General features: G+C 38.1%; 1 protein-coding gene across 2 annotated transcripts in view; it reads left to right on the top strand.

Moving 5' to 3' along the window:
• LOC125249388 (ferroxidase HEPHL1-like) overlaps positions 1 to 13912 on the top strand; it is a 46886-nt gene that overhangs the window by 5898 nt on the left and 27076 nt on the right. For both annotated transcript variants that reach the window (XM_048161677.1, XM_048161678.1), the window contains exons 3-6: positions 3375 to 3587; positions 4570 to 4755; positions 8174 to 8428; positions 9697 to 9865. In XM_048161677.1, the coding sequence (XP_048017634.1) occupies positions 3375 to 3587; positions 4570 to 4755; positions 8174 to 8428; positions 9697 to 9865 (823 nt within the window). The remainder of the gene's footprint in view (positions 1 to 3374; positions 3588 to 4569; positions 4756 to 8173; positions 8429 to 9696; positions 9866 to 13912) is intronic.

Genomic DNA, 13912 nt, shown 5'->3' with positions numbered 1-13912 from the left:
CTTTAAGGCAACTTACATTACATAATACAGATATAGATCACTATAGTTATATATGTAACCTGTACGTTATTGCTGTGGGATCGCGCTTTTTCATGGTCTGTTGAAAGTACCTTGTTGATGCTTTTACACTTTAAATGTCCTTTTAATGTTCGATGGTTGAAGGGTGAGTAGAATAATGTCATCTCATTGTACCCAGTTTTTAAAAAAAAAAAACCCTTTCACTGACTGTTGACAGCTAAACGGAAGTTACACCCATAATTTGCGCAAAGCATCATGGGGCGTTGGAATAAGGTGGATATAAATTATTTTGTTCCTTTGGCTACAAGGCTGTTGAATTCTAATTCAAAGGATATGACTGTGTAATCATGTTTTGATGTTGTATTTTTAATGTTCGATGGTTGAAGGGTGAGTAGAATAATGTCATCTCATTGTACTTGTTGTACATACAAGATCAATTTCAAGGTTTAATAAAAACCTTCTTATTCAAATCAAAGCTGAAAGCCCTGAAAAATAATGTTAAATCTAACTGACATGAATTATGAATTGGGCCGTTCACATATGGCTAAAAATGCGTGGAAGGCGCGGTCGCAGCCGCACCGCTTCTCCTTATTTCCAAAGCGCTTGCGCTCCTGTGGCGTCGGTCGTTGCTATGCAACCATAACTGCGCTCTCTAAGAGGATCAGGAAATTTCAGCAAAGGATAAATGATTTATAGCCCTTGCATTAGCTTTACTATGAGATATATTTATGGAGATGAGACAGCTGTACAGCTATGATTGTTCATCTCGATGCGCCTGGAAAAACGCACCGCATGCGCGTCGTGACCGCGTTGCTCCCATTATGAGCGCGTCTGCCGCTGGCTACATTTGAAATAACTGACTTGCACGTGGAAAAACGCAATATGTGAACGGCGCCGCGGAACTTCTTAAAGCAAAGCATCGCAAGCATCTTTTGCTTTTCTGTGAGCAAGCTGTTGCTGTGGCACTGCGGTGAAAGAAAGTCACGACTTTTCTCACGCGACCAAGCAAGAGACTGACGCGAGAAACGTTTAAACCTGCTTGCAAGATTCGATGTTGCGCGAAAAACTAAAATAGAGAGATGATTGGACACACCCTTAATATGCGGTGACAACCCGTCTCTAACTGCCACCTCCATGTTGCAGAGTAGGCTCAAGGTCTGTTGAAGCTCTAATTCAAATAAGATTGACTGTGTAATCATGTTTTTGATGTGGGTGTATTGTTGAGCAGCTTTACCGATAAATCGTTACATCCCTATTGCCAAGACAATTTTCCCTTAACAGGGACAAGTGAAGTATAAAGTGATAGTAAGTAGTAATGTGTGTAAGTGCTGGTAAAAGTGTAGGAGCGATGGCTTGTAGAAGGTGTGAGGGGATGGGATCCAGAGGGCAGGTGGTAGGATGACTGTGTAATGAATCATCATTTAGACTGGGATCCATTTGCATGCTTTATTAAAACAGAGTGGTCGTACAGGCTGGGTCAAACAGGGGCAAACAGGAATGACAGAGGCAGGCAATAACGTGGTCAGAAGGCAGGCAAAGGGTCAGGACTGGCAGATATCACTCACAGAACCGTAATCAGGCAAGGATCAAAGGGCAGGCAGCGAGGGTCGAGAAACAGAGTCAAGCGAGATCAGCAACAGGTAATCAAACAGGGTATAAACCCTCAGTAATGTCCACCTAGGCAAAACAAGACTTTGCGGAGTACTGGGGTGTTTGGCAGTCTTTTATAGTCCGGGTTATGGGTCACAGCTGGCGATGCAATCAGTCCAAGGTACGGGCTTGTGGGAAATGTAGTGCAAGTGTATGCGTGTGTGTTAGTATTCTGGTGACGGCTCCCTCCGATGGCCAGAGGAGGGAACCACGGAGTTCATCTCTGTGACAGACTGGAGAGAAGTTTGGATACTTCTGTCTCAGAGAGGGGAGAGAACGAACAGAGGAAGTGTGTGGCTGTGTATGTGGTTGGTCTGAGTTCCTGTGTGTGTGGAGCTGAGAACTGACTGCTGATGGTAGATGTTTTGTCAGTGAAAAAATTAGCAAAATTATCAGTAGTTAGGGAGGAGGTGGGTGGTGGTGGAGGGGGACAGAGCAGAGAGTTGAATGTTTTGAAAAGTGCGCATGTGTTTGAAGTGCTGTTGATTTTGTTGTTGAAATATGAAGATTTAGCAGCATGAATTTCACCAGAAAAGGATGAGAGTAGAGATTTATAACTACTTAGGTCAGATTGGTCTTTTGATTTGCGCGATCTTTGGTGAATGGAAGGTCTAGGCCGAAGCCTGGCACAGGCTTGGGGTTCCTTAGAAGCTTCTAGTAGGCTTACAGCATCATCTTCACATCAGAATTATTCAGTAAAAAAAAAGAAGAAGAGCCCTGTGATCTGGTGATCAGTGATTTTCAAAGTGTGAAGATGCCACACCCTCTTAAGGTGACTGAGCCAATAAGGAGTTTTCCCTTCGGAGGGAAACTTTTACGAGTCTTTGTTCTGTAGCAAGATATTAGCATAAGACATTGGATTGGATGTTTGAGATAAGAACCTTCTAGATTCTTATAATACTAATGTGTTACAGAGTTAGCAACATGTAACATAAATTACCAAATAGGAAACGAAAGTTGGAGTCCGTAGATACCAAACATGCTACCCATGTGATTTTAGTTAACTATAAATTTGCAACTCTGAAACAATAATAAGAGTTCAAAAGAGAGAATTAATACATAGGCCAAACCCTATAAAAGGAAAATCATGAGAGGGGAAAATTGGATACATGTTTATACATTTCTCATGCGGTTATATATAGAATATATAGGATTGAGAGAGTTTATTTGTCCTCCTCAGAAAGAAGTCAGAGTCACAAATTCTTGATGGTCATAAAGTTCTTAACAGTTTGTTTGTGTCCTGTAGTTCTGTCTGTGTGTTAAGCTTCATTTGGGACGCTAGTTGCAGTTAATGTTGTCAGGGTTATGATGCCAGTACTGTCAATATTTCTGCATGAGAATATTATATAAATAATACTGTTAATATTTATATATATATATATATATATATATATATATATATATATATATACAATTAAGTCCTCAACCCAAAGTCCGGGGGACATCAGGGGACTTATATTGACCCTCATCTGACCAACCTAGCACTCACTCGGGGTTAGAGAGGTCTGTCTTTATTTTTTTTATTTATTTTTTTTTTTTCCATTAAAAAGTCTGGGTGGACTACGGAGGAAGGTTGCTGTTCATTCAACTTTTTATATTAAAAGAGCAAGAAAAATCTTGTTTTGTATTAAATGTATGACTCCTTGAATAAACCAGATTGGATAATCTCATTTGCTTTCACTTGAATTCATTGCTCTGTATTTTAGGAGCGTTGTATCCTGATGGCACCTCTGGTCATGATAAGAGTGATGATGCGGTGGCTCCAGGTCAAAAATGGACGTACACCTGGGAGGTCAAACCAGAGTACGGCCCTACTGAAGACGATGCCAGCTGTCTCACCTGGATTTACCATTCACATGTAGATGCACCAAAAGACATTGCATCAGGGCTTATAGGAGCTCTGCTTACCTGCAAGAAAGGTAAGATACACACACAACCACTGATAAACTGTTCATGTATGGAATCAACCATAGTTAACATACCCACAAAAGATTGTACCATAGGCGTAATTTGCGGGTGGGACAGGTGGAACACGTCCCCACCGCTTTTTGTCAGGGTCAATGTTGTCCCTACCACATTTTGAAACATCTTGCGGCACAGATGTACCTAATACACATGAAACATCTCCAGTTGACTAGCAGAGCATTCATTTCCTTCGTTAAATAAGAGGTGATCTGGTGCTGGAATCATGCTGAGCGTTTGTTGGCGTTGCCGTTGTTATCAGTGGCCTGCAGCTGTGCTCTCTTGGCGCTCGTGCACAGTCCACACAGATGAGTTATCACTGAATGCTGGTTTTAAAGGGAGAGGGAAAAAAAATATACGTGGGTGGATTAGAACCCAGAACCTCTCTGACACGCTTAAAAGTTCTACCAGCAGACCATTAAGTCAGACGAGCATTCTATGTGATTCTATGTGATTCTTCACTAACGTGAAATTCACCCTTCGCCAAGAGTTTGATTGACATGAACACATTAATGAGCCATAAAGTAGTATTTATTGTTTGAATTTCTATAAAAAATGACAAAATTTGAAAGCTGAGACTTTGTTTCATAACAAAAGTAACCTGCTCTGTCTTGTCTGTCGACACTTTGTCAGTGTCCTCTGCTCTGCAATGTATTTTTCATTCTGTGAGAACATGATGTGTGGCGTGAGAGCACCATGGCTTGTCTGTTAAAGCAAAAGTAACTAAAGGGGGCGAGTCTATGCGAAGGGTCAATTTCGGGACTAACAATATATTGTATTATAGTAGATGTAAGTTATGTTAAACATGACTTTATATCAATAAATTAAACTCATTGTACTACTGAAATTGATTTCTGTACATTGTAATGTTATTTTTTTCTGTAATTGTTGTGTCAAGTCAGTCTTTTCCTTATATTTTGTCTATTCTTTCTATCTTAGGTACTCTGAACTCTAGCGATAAGCGCTCTGATGTGGATGATTTCATTTTGATGTTCAGTGTGGTGGATGAGAACTTAAGCTGGTATTTGGAGGAGAATGTTGAAACATTTTGCTCTAAACCAGATGAAACAAAAGAAATTATGAAAAGCACAGATGAGGATTTCAGAGAGTCCAACCTTATGCATTGTAAGTCTCAATATTTCTCAAGTTTTAACTTTAACTTAATCCATAGTTACTGTTTTTTCCTCCTTGTGTTCTATTTAGGAATGTTCTTTTTATCATAGAAAATTTAAAATGTACAAATTAGCTTAAACAATTTTTACGTGTGTGGGATAGACATTGCATTGAGAGGTTTGCATTGCATTGCAGCAGTTAATCAGTTAAAAATGAATGTGATTAATTCTTAAATCTTTAAATTTAAATCTTTAGTATTGAAATTGATAACGCTTTCCTTGTCTGTAACCAAGGGTATTAGATTTTATTGAAGTAAGCACTTGAATCACTACTTGTTTCCATGATGTAATTTATTATGCTGATGACACATGACTGACATTTTCATGGAAAGTACCTTTTTGTATCTGTTTTATTTTTGGAAAGTTTAGTTTTCCTTTTGATATGCAATGGGTCTGTGTTCCTTCAGATAATTTGTTTTCTCGTTTTTGTCTTCTAAACGGAAAAATGAATAAACCATTCATTTATCACATATTCGACCCTTCTCATCAACATAAATAAACAAATCTTGAGTCATTTTTCATATTTTTATTTTGTTTTCATTACACTTTGTTCTAATCAGCCAAATGGAAAAACAATAAAAAAAAAAAAAATGGATAAACAGCATGAATATTTGATCTCTACATGGGCGGGAATAAAACGCCCCTTTCCGCTGATTGGTCAATCAAAGATCAAACTGTGCTGTCATCAGCTCCGCGCAACAGAATAGACAGTGATCTGATACATTTGTACGGATTATTACAGAGTTGCAACTACATTTAATATCTTTTTTTTCAAACAGCCAGGCTAATAAATGGCTCGACACAAACCGTACAAGGGCAGAGCCTAGACAGAGCTTTCTACTGTGTACACATAAATTTGTGTGCCGTGAAATTAGAATTTATCGTATTAAAGCTGGCATGAAATCAAAATTGACCCTATTTACTTTGTTTGTGCATATTACTAGTCTTGTGGTGAACAATTAATCCATGCAAGTTATTACACAGAAAAAAATTGTTTGTTGTGGTAATCTTTAATCAAAATCTGAAAATTACTGCTTCCGGTGTGGAATGGCGTTCCTTCTCTGATAATGTCAGTTTGACGGCTTGGGTTGAAAATGCTTAAACCACTCCCCTCTGACCGTTAGTCTGCCATGAGTGAGAAATTGAGAGGAGGAGCGCTTAAAGGTGCTCTAAGCTATGTCACGCATTTTTAGGCCAAAACATTTTTTGTCACATACAGCAAACATCTCCTCACTATCCGCTAGCTGTCTGTCCCCTGAACACACTGTAAAAAAACACGGTCTCTGTAGTCGCCACAAGCTCCAAAAACTACGTGGTGCAGCCTGGACCATGAAACATAATAAACATGCTCCAGCCAATAACCGTCAAGAACGATTTTAAATGCGTGTTCATGACTGTTTCAGGAAGCACGGAGGGGAGGGGGAGGAGGAGGAGGAGGGAGGGTTTAGCTAGCCTCTGTTTTGTTTGACACACTTGACACAGGAAGTTACTCCACCCAGGATCGCTTAGAGCACCTTTAAGTAAAACCCTGCTCTCTATTCAATATTCTGTTTCACTTGGAAATTCGTCACAACACTCCAGAAATGTTGTTTGCAACTTCTGGGTTACAAGGATTAATTTACGTGGCATCTGTTTTATTACAATGTGCAATTCACATTTAAATAATGATTTACGTGGCAACTGCTTTACAACTCCCCCTAGCTAACTACTAGCCTATTTGGCACACTTGTTAGCCTACTTATTTAGCTGACCAACTCTCAAAATCTGTGTGCCGGAGAGCGTGACGCAGTGGACAGCGTGGAGAGAATGCATAAGCTAGTGAAGGGCAGAGCAGAATCGATTCAAGGGTCAAGTCAAGTCAAGTCATCTTCATTTATATAGCGCTTTTTACAATACAGATTGTTTCAAAGCAGCTTCACAATGATAATAGGAAAAATTAATGGACAGAGATTGTTTTGGCTTTACAGGAGCTCTAGGAAAAAGAGTTTTAATGCGTTCTTGCCATTCATACTTGTTTTGGGTAGACTCTGAAATAACACTTTGAACAATAAAACCAGAGATGAATATATATTTTTTTATTTATTGCCATCTATCACCATCATAAATTAATTAAGGCAAATAGCAATTTTTTTTAAATAGGTCTGAAGTTGCTTTTAGATGTATTTACACATTTTAATGATGCTCAGAGAGGTCAGTAAATGCATTCACACAGCAAATACATAATGCAATTACATTAATTTTATGTTTTAAACAATGCTTTGAATACAGAAATATGAAATAAATTACAAGATGAAACGAATATGAAATATTGCCAGTAGGTGGCAGCAAGTCACTTTGTTAATGAATGAGTCATTTTATTCAATCGATTCGCTTTAAATGCTGGATTCATTCAGTAATAAAAGGCTGTATGGCTGGTGAAGACTCGGATTCATTCAGGAAATAACCACTACTCTGTGCACCTATGCTGCGAGTCGCACACTGATCTGTGACTTTGCTTTGGAAGTTTAGCTGGCAGGAAATAAATAAAATGTTGTTTTGAGTGACATCAATTAATACTTAGTGTTAATAAAATAAACTCAGTGTATTGTTTAAAACAACATTCAGGACTGCTGCTCTCCACTTCACTACAATGTAACTACATTCTCTCTGCGCTCTTTCATTGCGTCGCACAGTTTTGATTTCAAGACTTGATCAGCTAAATAAAACAGCAGTGTACCAAATGCGTAGGTAAAATAGGTAGGCTAGGGGTAGTTGTGACAGTAGATGCAACGTAAATTAATATTTAATATGATAAACTAATTCCACGGCACGCAAATTTATGTGTAGGCAGAAGAAAGCTCTGTGCCCCAGGGTTTGTGTCGAGCCAGTCATTAATCTGGTTGCTTGATGAGAAATATGCATAGATGAAATGTCCGAGTTAAGAATCTGTACATTGATTGACCAATCAGCGGAAAGGGGCGTTTTATTCCCGCCCATGTAGAGATCGAATATTCATGCTGTTTATCCATTTTGGTTTTATTGTTTTTCCATTTGGTGGATTAGAATGGATTAAATGGAAAAACGAATAAACTATTCATTTATCACATATGTGATAAATTAATGAATTAATTGTTTTTCCATTTAGAAGACAAAAATGAGAAAACAAATTATCCGAAGGTACACGGACCCGAACGTTTGCTGCTCTCTAAAATGCTGTTGCAGTTTTTTGTGATTAATTTTTAAGGATCAAATTTTATTATTTTAGTGAATAATAGCAAAATTGTTTTATTTTCAAGTATTTATTTTGTATTTAATTATAAAACTCATGTCATCTCAAATCCTTTTTTTCCTTAATGTCACTTATTCAACTTGTTCTTGTCTTTTCCCATTAGCCATCAATGGGTATGTTTATGGGAATTTGCCTTCACCGAAAGTGTGTGTTGGGCGTCCTGTGTCTTGGCATCTCTTTGGCATTGGCAACGAAGTGGACATTCATTCCGCCTATTTCCACGGGCACAGCCTCATGGATCGCAAGCACCGCACAGATGTTCTTAGTCTGTTTCCTGCGACTTTTGTCACCGCAACAATGATCCCGAGAACAAAAGGAAAATGGTTGTTAAGTTGCCAAGTCAATGATCATATACAAGGTACAGTAGTATCTGTTCTGTTGTCTTTCTGTCATCTTTGTGTGAAGCCCATATGTGCTCCTGTTTTTTTGGAAGCATTTGTTTCTGATCAGTGGATGATCATTTTCAGTTTTGATATGATGATTATGAGTGGTGTAGTGTTCATTTTTGCTGCCGCTTTTTTACAGGCACTTGTTTTATCTTTCTTGAAATGATGATGACACATTGTTTTAGTTATTTGAAGAAAAATAGTTATCATTGTCTGTCATTTAGAAAGAGATGCTGTGTTTATCATTTTAATTCCTACACTGTACTCGTGTCATAACACGAATCCATGAATGTAACTTATACAGAAATTACAAATTTCATTAGTTTTCAGAGTTTCAACTCTGTTATCTTCATCATGATTAAAGTTTGATTAACTTATCTCTGCAAGTTGGGTTTTTCTCCCCTAAAAGTGTAAACATCAACCGTCCCAGGCCCCATCTAAACATTGAGAGTGTCCACTCAGATCTGTCATTCTCTTTCCAATTCAACCAATAGTGAGAATTTGGGGCGTGGCTACTGTAGCAAATGGAGCCAGAGGGTGTTTAGCTGGTGTGGAACAATGGCTGATGTGTTACATGGGAAAAGACATTCAGTTTCGATTACAGGAGTGCAAGCCAAATTTCGCTGCATTTAGACATTCAAAGATTAAACAGGTCATTAACATGTCAAAGCGAACAGGGCGTTGTGATGCAGCAGGCTGCAATGGACACTTCAATACAACATCATCATGCCCCCATTTAGAAAGACAAATGTACCAGTTTGTAATGTTTATGTAGACCGCCTTAAAGGATTAGTTCACTTTAAAATTAAAATTACCCCAAGCTTTACTCATCCTCATGCCATTCTAGGTGTATATGACTTTGTTCTTTCTGATGAACACAATCGGAGTTGTATTAATAAATACTCATCCAAGCTTTATAATAGAATTGTACGGGACCAATGAGTATGAAGCTAAAGAAAGTGCATGCATCCATTATAAATGTACTCCACACGGCTCCATGGGGTAATAAAGGCCTTCTGAAGCAAAGTGATGTGTTTGTGTAAGAAAAATTTCCATATTTAATAAGTTATAAAGTAATATATCTAGCTTCCGCCAGACCGCCTTCTGTATTCAACGCACAAAGAAAGTGTAACGGATCTCGCAGTTCACGCGATGTCAGTTACACTTTACTTGTAACTCAATTTCTGAAAAAAAAGATTTCTGAATCTCTCTCTTTTTTTTGGTTTCTCCTTGTGAGCAGCAGGTATGCAGGGTTTCTATGAGGTCTCAGCCTGTGGGTCTGCAAACTCTCCAACAGAAGCCCCTGGTACTGAGAGACATTTCTACATTGCTGCTGAAGAGATGGAATGGGACTACGCCCCTTCAGGAATGAACTACATGAACAATGCAAACCTTACTAAACCAGACAGGTAGAAACACAGATTTGGAGACAATTAATGCATTGAGTAACTTAAAACCCACTACAATGGCTTGGCAATGACATATCTGAAAGATTACACCTACTAGGTACAAACAGAATAATTTGATTGGATAATGAGTCTGACCATCTGAAATTAGACTCTAATCATTTGTATTACTAAGGGATTCTTAAGGGGTAAAGGTCAGACTCACACTTTGCTTGTAAATGTCAGGGAATAAATTCTGATTTGATATACTTTTGCCACTATTCATTTGAACACAGACACTGGGTCTCATTCAATAATAATTGTGTACACTATTCATATTTGTATGCATATTTGAATTAATCCACAATTTGTTCTTAACCTCATTCTAATGTTGATGAATTCGGAGTATTCTAAATAAGCAACCACGTGCCGAGGTAAGTAATTTACATAAAGCACACCCAAACTACACTGCGTTCCAAATTATTATGCAAGAGACAAATCAGTCAAATTTCTGTACAATAAACATTAAGATTTTAGTTTTTCTAAGAAAATGTTTGTTCGTTTATTTATCCATGTCTTTTTAGATAACTGGTATCAATCACAGACAAAATAATTTGCCAGATCTATGGAAACCCTACTTAGAGGTTGTTCCACATTATTAAGCAAGTCACAGTTCTCATGCAATATGGGGAGGAAGAAAGATCTTTTTGAAGATGAAAAGCATGAAATGGTGCAATGTTGTGCAAAAGGCATGAAAACAACTAATATTGTGTGAAACTGAATGGAGATTATCGAATTATCATAAGATTTGTGAGTGATTTAGAGCACAGAAGAACTCGGTCAGATAAAGGCTTATTAATGAAAGTTCCTGTCAAAAAAATTAATTGTATTAAAAGGGCATCTATAAAAAAAGCCAGTTTTGAGCAGCAAACAGGTATTTGAAGCTTCTGGTGTCTCTGGAGTCTCAAGAAGCTCTCCATGCAGGCTGGCAGTTGTGCGTAAAGATGCATTTCAGCCACTCCAAACCAAAGCTCACAAAGAGAAACATTTACAGTGGGTTTAGAAATACATGAAGACTCATTTTTAAATAGTTTTATTTACTGACTAATACCGTACTACAATGGATGGTCTAAATGGATGGATTTCTGGATGGTTGATGAATGGCCACAACGTTCCAACAAGACTGTGACATCAGCAAGGAGGTGATGATTTGGGCTGGAATATTGGGAAGTGAGATGGAGGGTCCCTTTAGGGCAGGGGTCATCAACTATATTTGTCCAAGGGCCAGAATTTTTCTCTGCAGACACTGTAAGGGCCAGATACTCGTAATATAAAATAAAATTCGAATTGTATCCTAATATGTTATTATTTGATATACTAATTCTAATTCCAAATTTATTTTATTTTTTACATATTACCTGTACTGCAGCAAGCCACCAGGGGGTGATAGCGATATTTTAGGCTTCATATTTGTGAGGCTGTCAAGCTGTCCATCACTGTCACGCAATTGTGCGCTAATCCCAGGCAAGGAAAATTTTGACATTTGTGAAAAAATGAGCACGTGAAACAATAAAAAATGTTCAATGAGAGAACGCGTTTATCGTCATTCTTGACTGAAGGCAGGCTATGGCACAAGCTACTTTTCAGAAGGGTTTTTTTTTTTTCGTTAGATTTAAAAATAAATAAATATGGAACGGACCCGAATATTCAAATATTCGTTCGGTGGGTTGGTATTCGATTTGAAAATTTGACATTCGAATATTTTTTTATTTTTATTTTTTGCACACTTGGGATCCCCCGCGAAACGATTCTCATTCCCCCTTGAATAAGGCCGGCGACACACTGGCTGCGTGAGCGTCTCAGCTGCGTGGCGTGTCCGTTTTTATTTCGGCTCCCATATTTAACAGGTTGGAGTTTGCACACTGAGACACGCGTCTCAGGCGCGCTCGAGCCACGCGGAAAACGCGTGCATGCTAGAAATAGAACCGACGCGTGTTCCAGCAACGGGAGTGTTCAGAACAGTGGAGTTTGTATGGACCGAAGTGCATGTCTGAGCTTGTGTTTTGTTGCTTTGACACTGTGGAAAATACAATAATAGAAACAAAATGTATTAGCATTTTTACCCGTTATTATCAATCTAAATTAATCTCGTTTTTAATTTAACTTAATTTCGTTTTTCTTTATTTAAATTTCGTTTTTTCTTTATTTAAATTTCGTTTTTTCTTTATTTAAATTTCGTTTTTCTTTATTTAAATCTACCCTTACTGTGCCAATTTGTTAGTCAGAAAAATATTAGACTACCTTAAAAGTATTGCTTAATTTAACAGACCTGTGTGTGTGCGTTTTATATCACTAGTGCAGTGTCCGTTCTCGGAGCATAAGCCCTGCCCGCATGAGGTGCGCCGCTTCCCGCTCGCGCTGTTCTGACTGTAGTTTACTAAAAGTTTATTAATTCTGAATGTGTCGCATCTCGCGTGTCCATCTATATTGCACCAAATGCGACACTGCACTGCCTTGTGAAGTCGATTGGATGAACGGTTCTCGAAATAATAAAAATGCAAACGGACATACAGACACAGATTCCTGCCTTTATTAGAGAGAAAAATATGTTCAGCCCCTCTCTCCGAAGAGTCGATGTTCATTACTACCGAAGCTTCGAAGCTCAAAAAATGGTATTCGGACCAGCCCTAAACTTTTTTCCTCTTACAAGGCTATTCCTGAATTCAGTATTATTCTGGGGGCCGGATGGAAATCTCTGGCGGGCCGGATTTGGCCCGCCAGTTGACGTTGCATGCTTTAGGGTCTCTGATGGTATTAAAATGACTTTTGCAAGATATGTGGAGTTCATAACTGGCCATTTTCAGCTATGGTATAAAAATGAGGATAGTGCATAGTACAATGCACTATTGTACAATGCACTATGCACTATCCCATGCTGCAAAAAAAAACACCACAGCAATAAAACTGTTTGAAAATGTATTTCTACACCCACTGTAAATGTTTCTCTTTGTTAGGTTTGGTTAGTGGTGGCTAAAATGCATCTTTACGCACAACTGCCAGCCTGCATGGAGAGCTTCTTGAGACTCCAGAGGCACCAGCAGCTTCAAATACCTGTTTGCTGCTCAACACTGGCTTTTTTATAGCTGCCCTTTTAATACAATTAATTTTTTGGATAGGAACTTAATAATGTGGAACAACCTCTAAGTAGGGTTTCCATAGATCTGGCAAATTATTTGTCTGAGATTGATACCAGTTATCTAAAAAGACATGGATAAATAAACAAACAAACAAACATTTTCTTAGAAAAACTAAAATCTGAATGTTTATTGTACTGAAATCTTACTGATATGTCAGTTGCATAATAATTTGGAACGCAGTGTATGTCCATCTAAGGGCTTTCCGCACACCCTTTTCTTTCGTCACTCTCAACAAACATGACGCTCTCTAAAGACACATTCTCACCTGAGAGCACGCGCAGCAAGATCCGCGAGCAATGCCAAGAGTGCCATCCTCAAAATGAGTTCAAACACAGTAAACACCTTGCTTTTATACATACATTACAGACCTCTGATTAACCAGCTGCGTCTTTATACATAGGTACCTCGCAGCTTGATCTATAATGCACCTTTTTTTACTATTTTACTGATAGGCCTATATTTATGTTTAAATTTTCATCTTAAAGGTTTAGTTCACCCAAAAAATTATGTCATTTATTACTCACCCTCATGTTGTTCCACATCCGTAAGGCTTTTGTTCATTTTCAGAACATATTAAGAAAATATGAAAATATTAAGATATTTTTAATGAAATCCGATGGCTCAGTGAGGCCTCCATTGCCAGCAAGATAATTAACACTTTCAAATGCCCAGAAAGTTACTAAAGACATTTAAAACAGTTCATGTGACTACAGTGGTTCAAACTTAAAATTATGAAGTGACGAGAATTTTTTTTTTTTCGCCAAAAAACAAAATAACAGCTTTATTTAACAATATCTAATGATGGGTGATTTCAAAACACTGCTTCATGAATCTTTTGTTTTGAATCAGTGGTTCGGATCGTGTATCAAACCAA

The sequence above is a fragment of the Megalobrama amblycephala genome, linkage group LG16 (genome assembly GCF_018812025.1).
Source record: "Megalobrama amblycephala isolate DHTTF-2021 linkage group LG16, ASM1881202v1, whole genome shotgun sequence".
In the NCBI taxonomy this organism is placed as follows: Eukaryota; Metazoa; Chordata; class Actinopteri; order Cypriniformes; family Xenocyprididae; genus Megalobrama; species Megalobrama amblycephala.
This window is presented reverse-complemented; position numbering and strand designations above follow the sequence as displayed.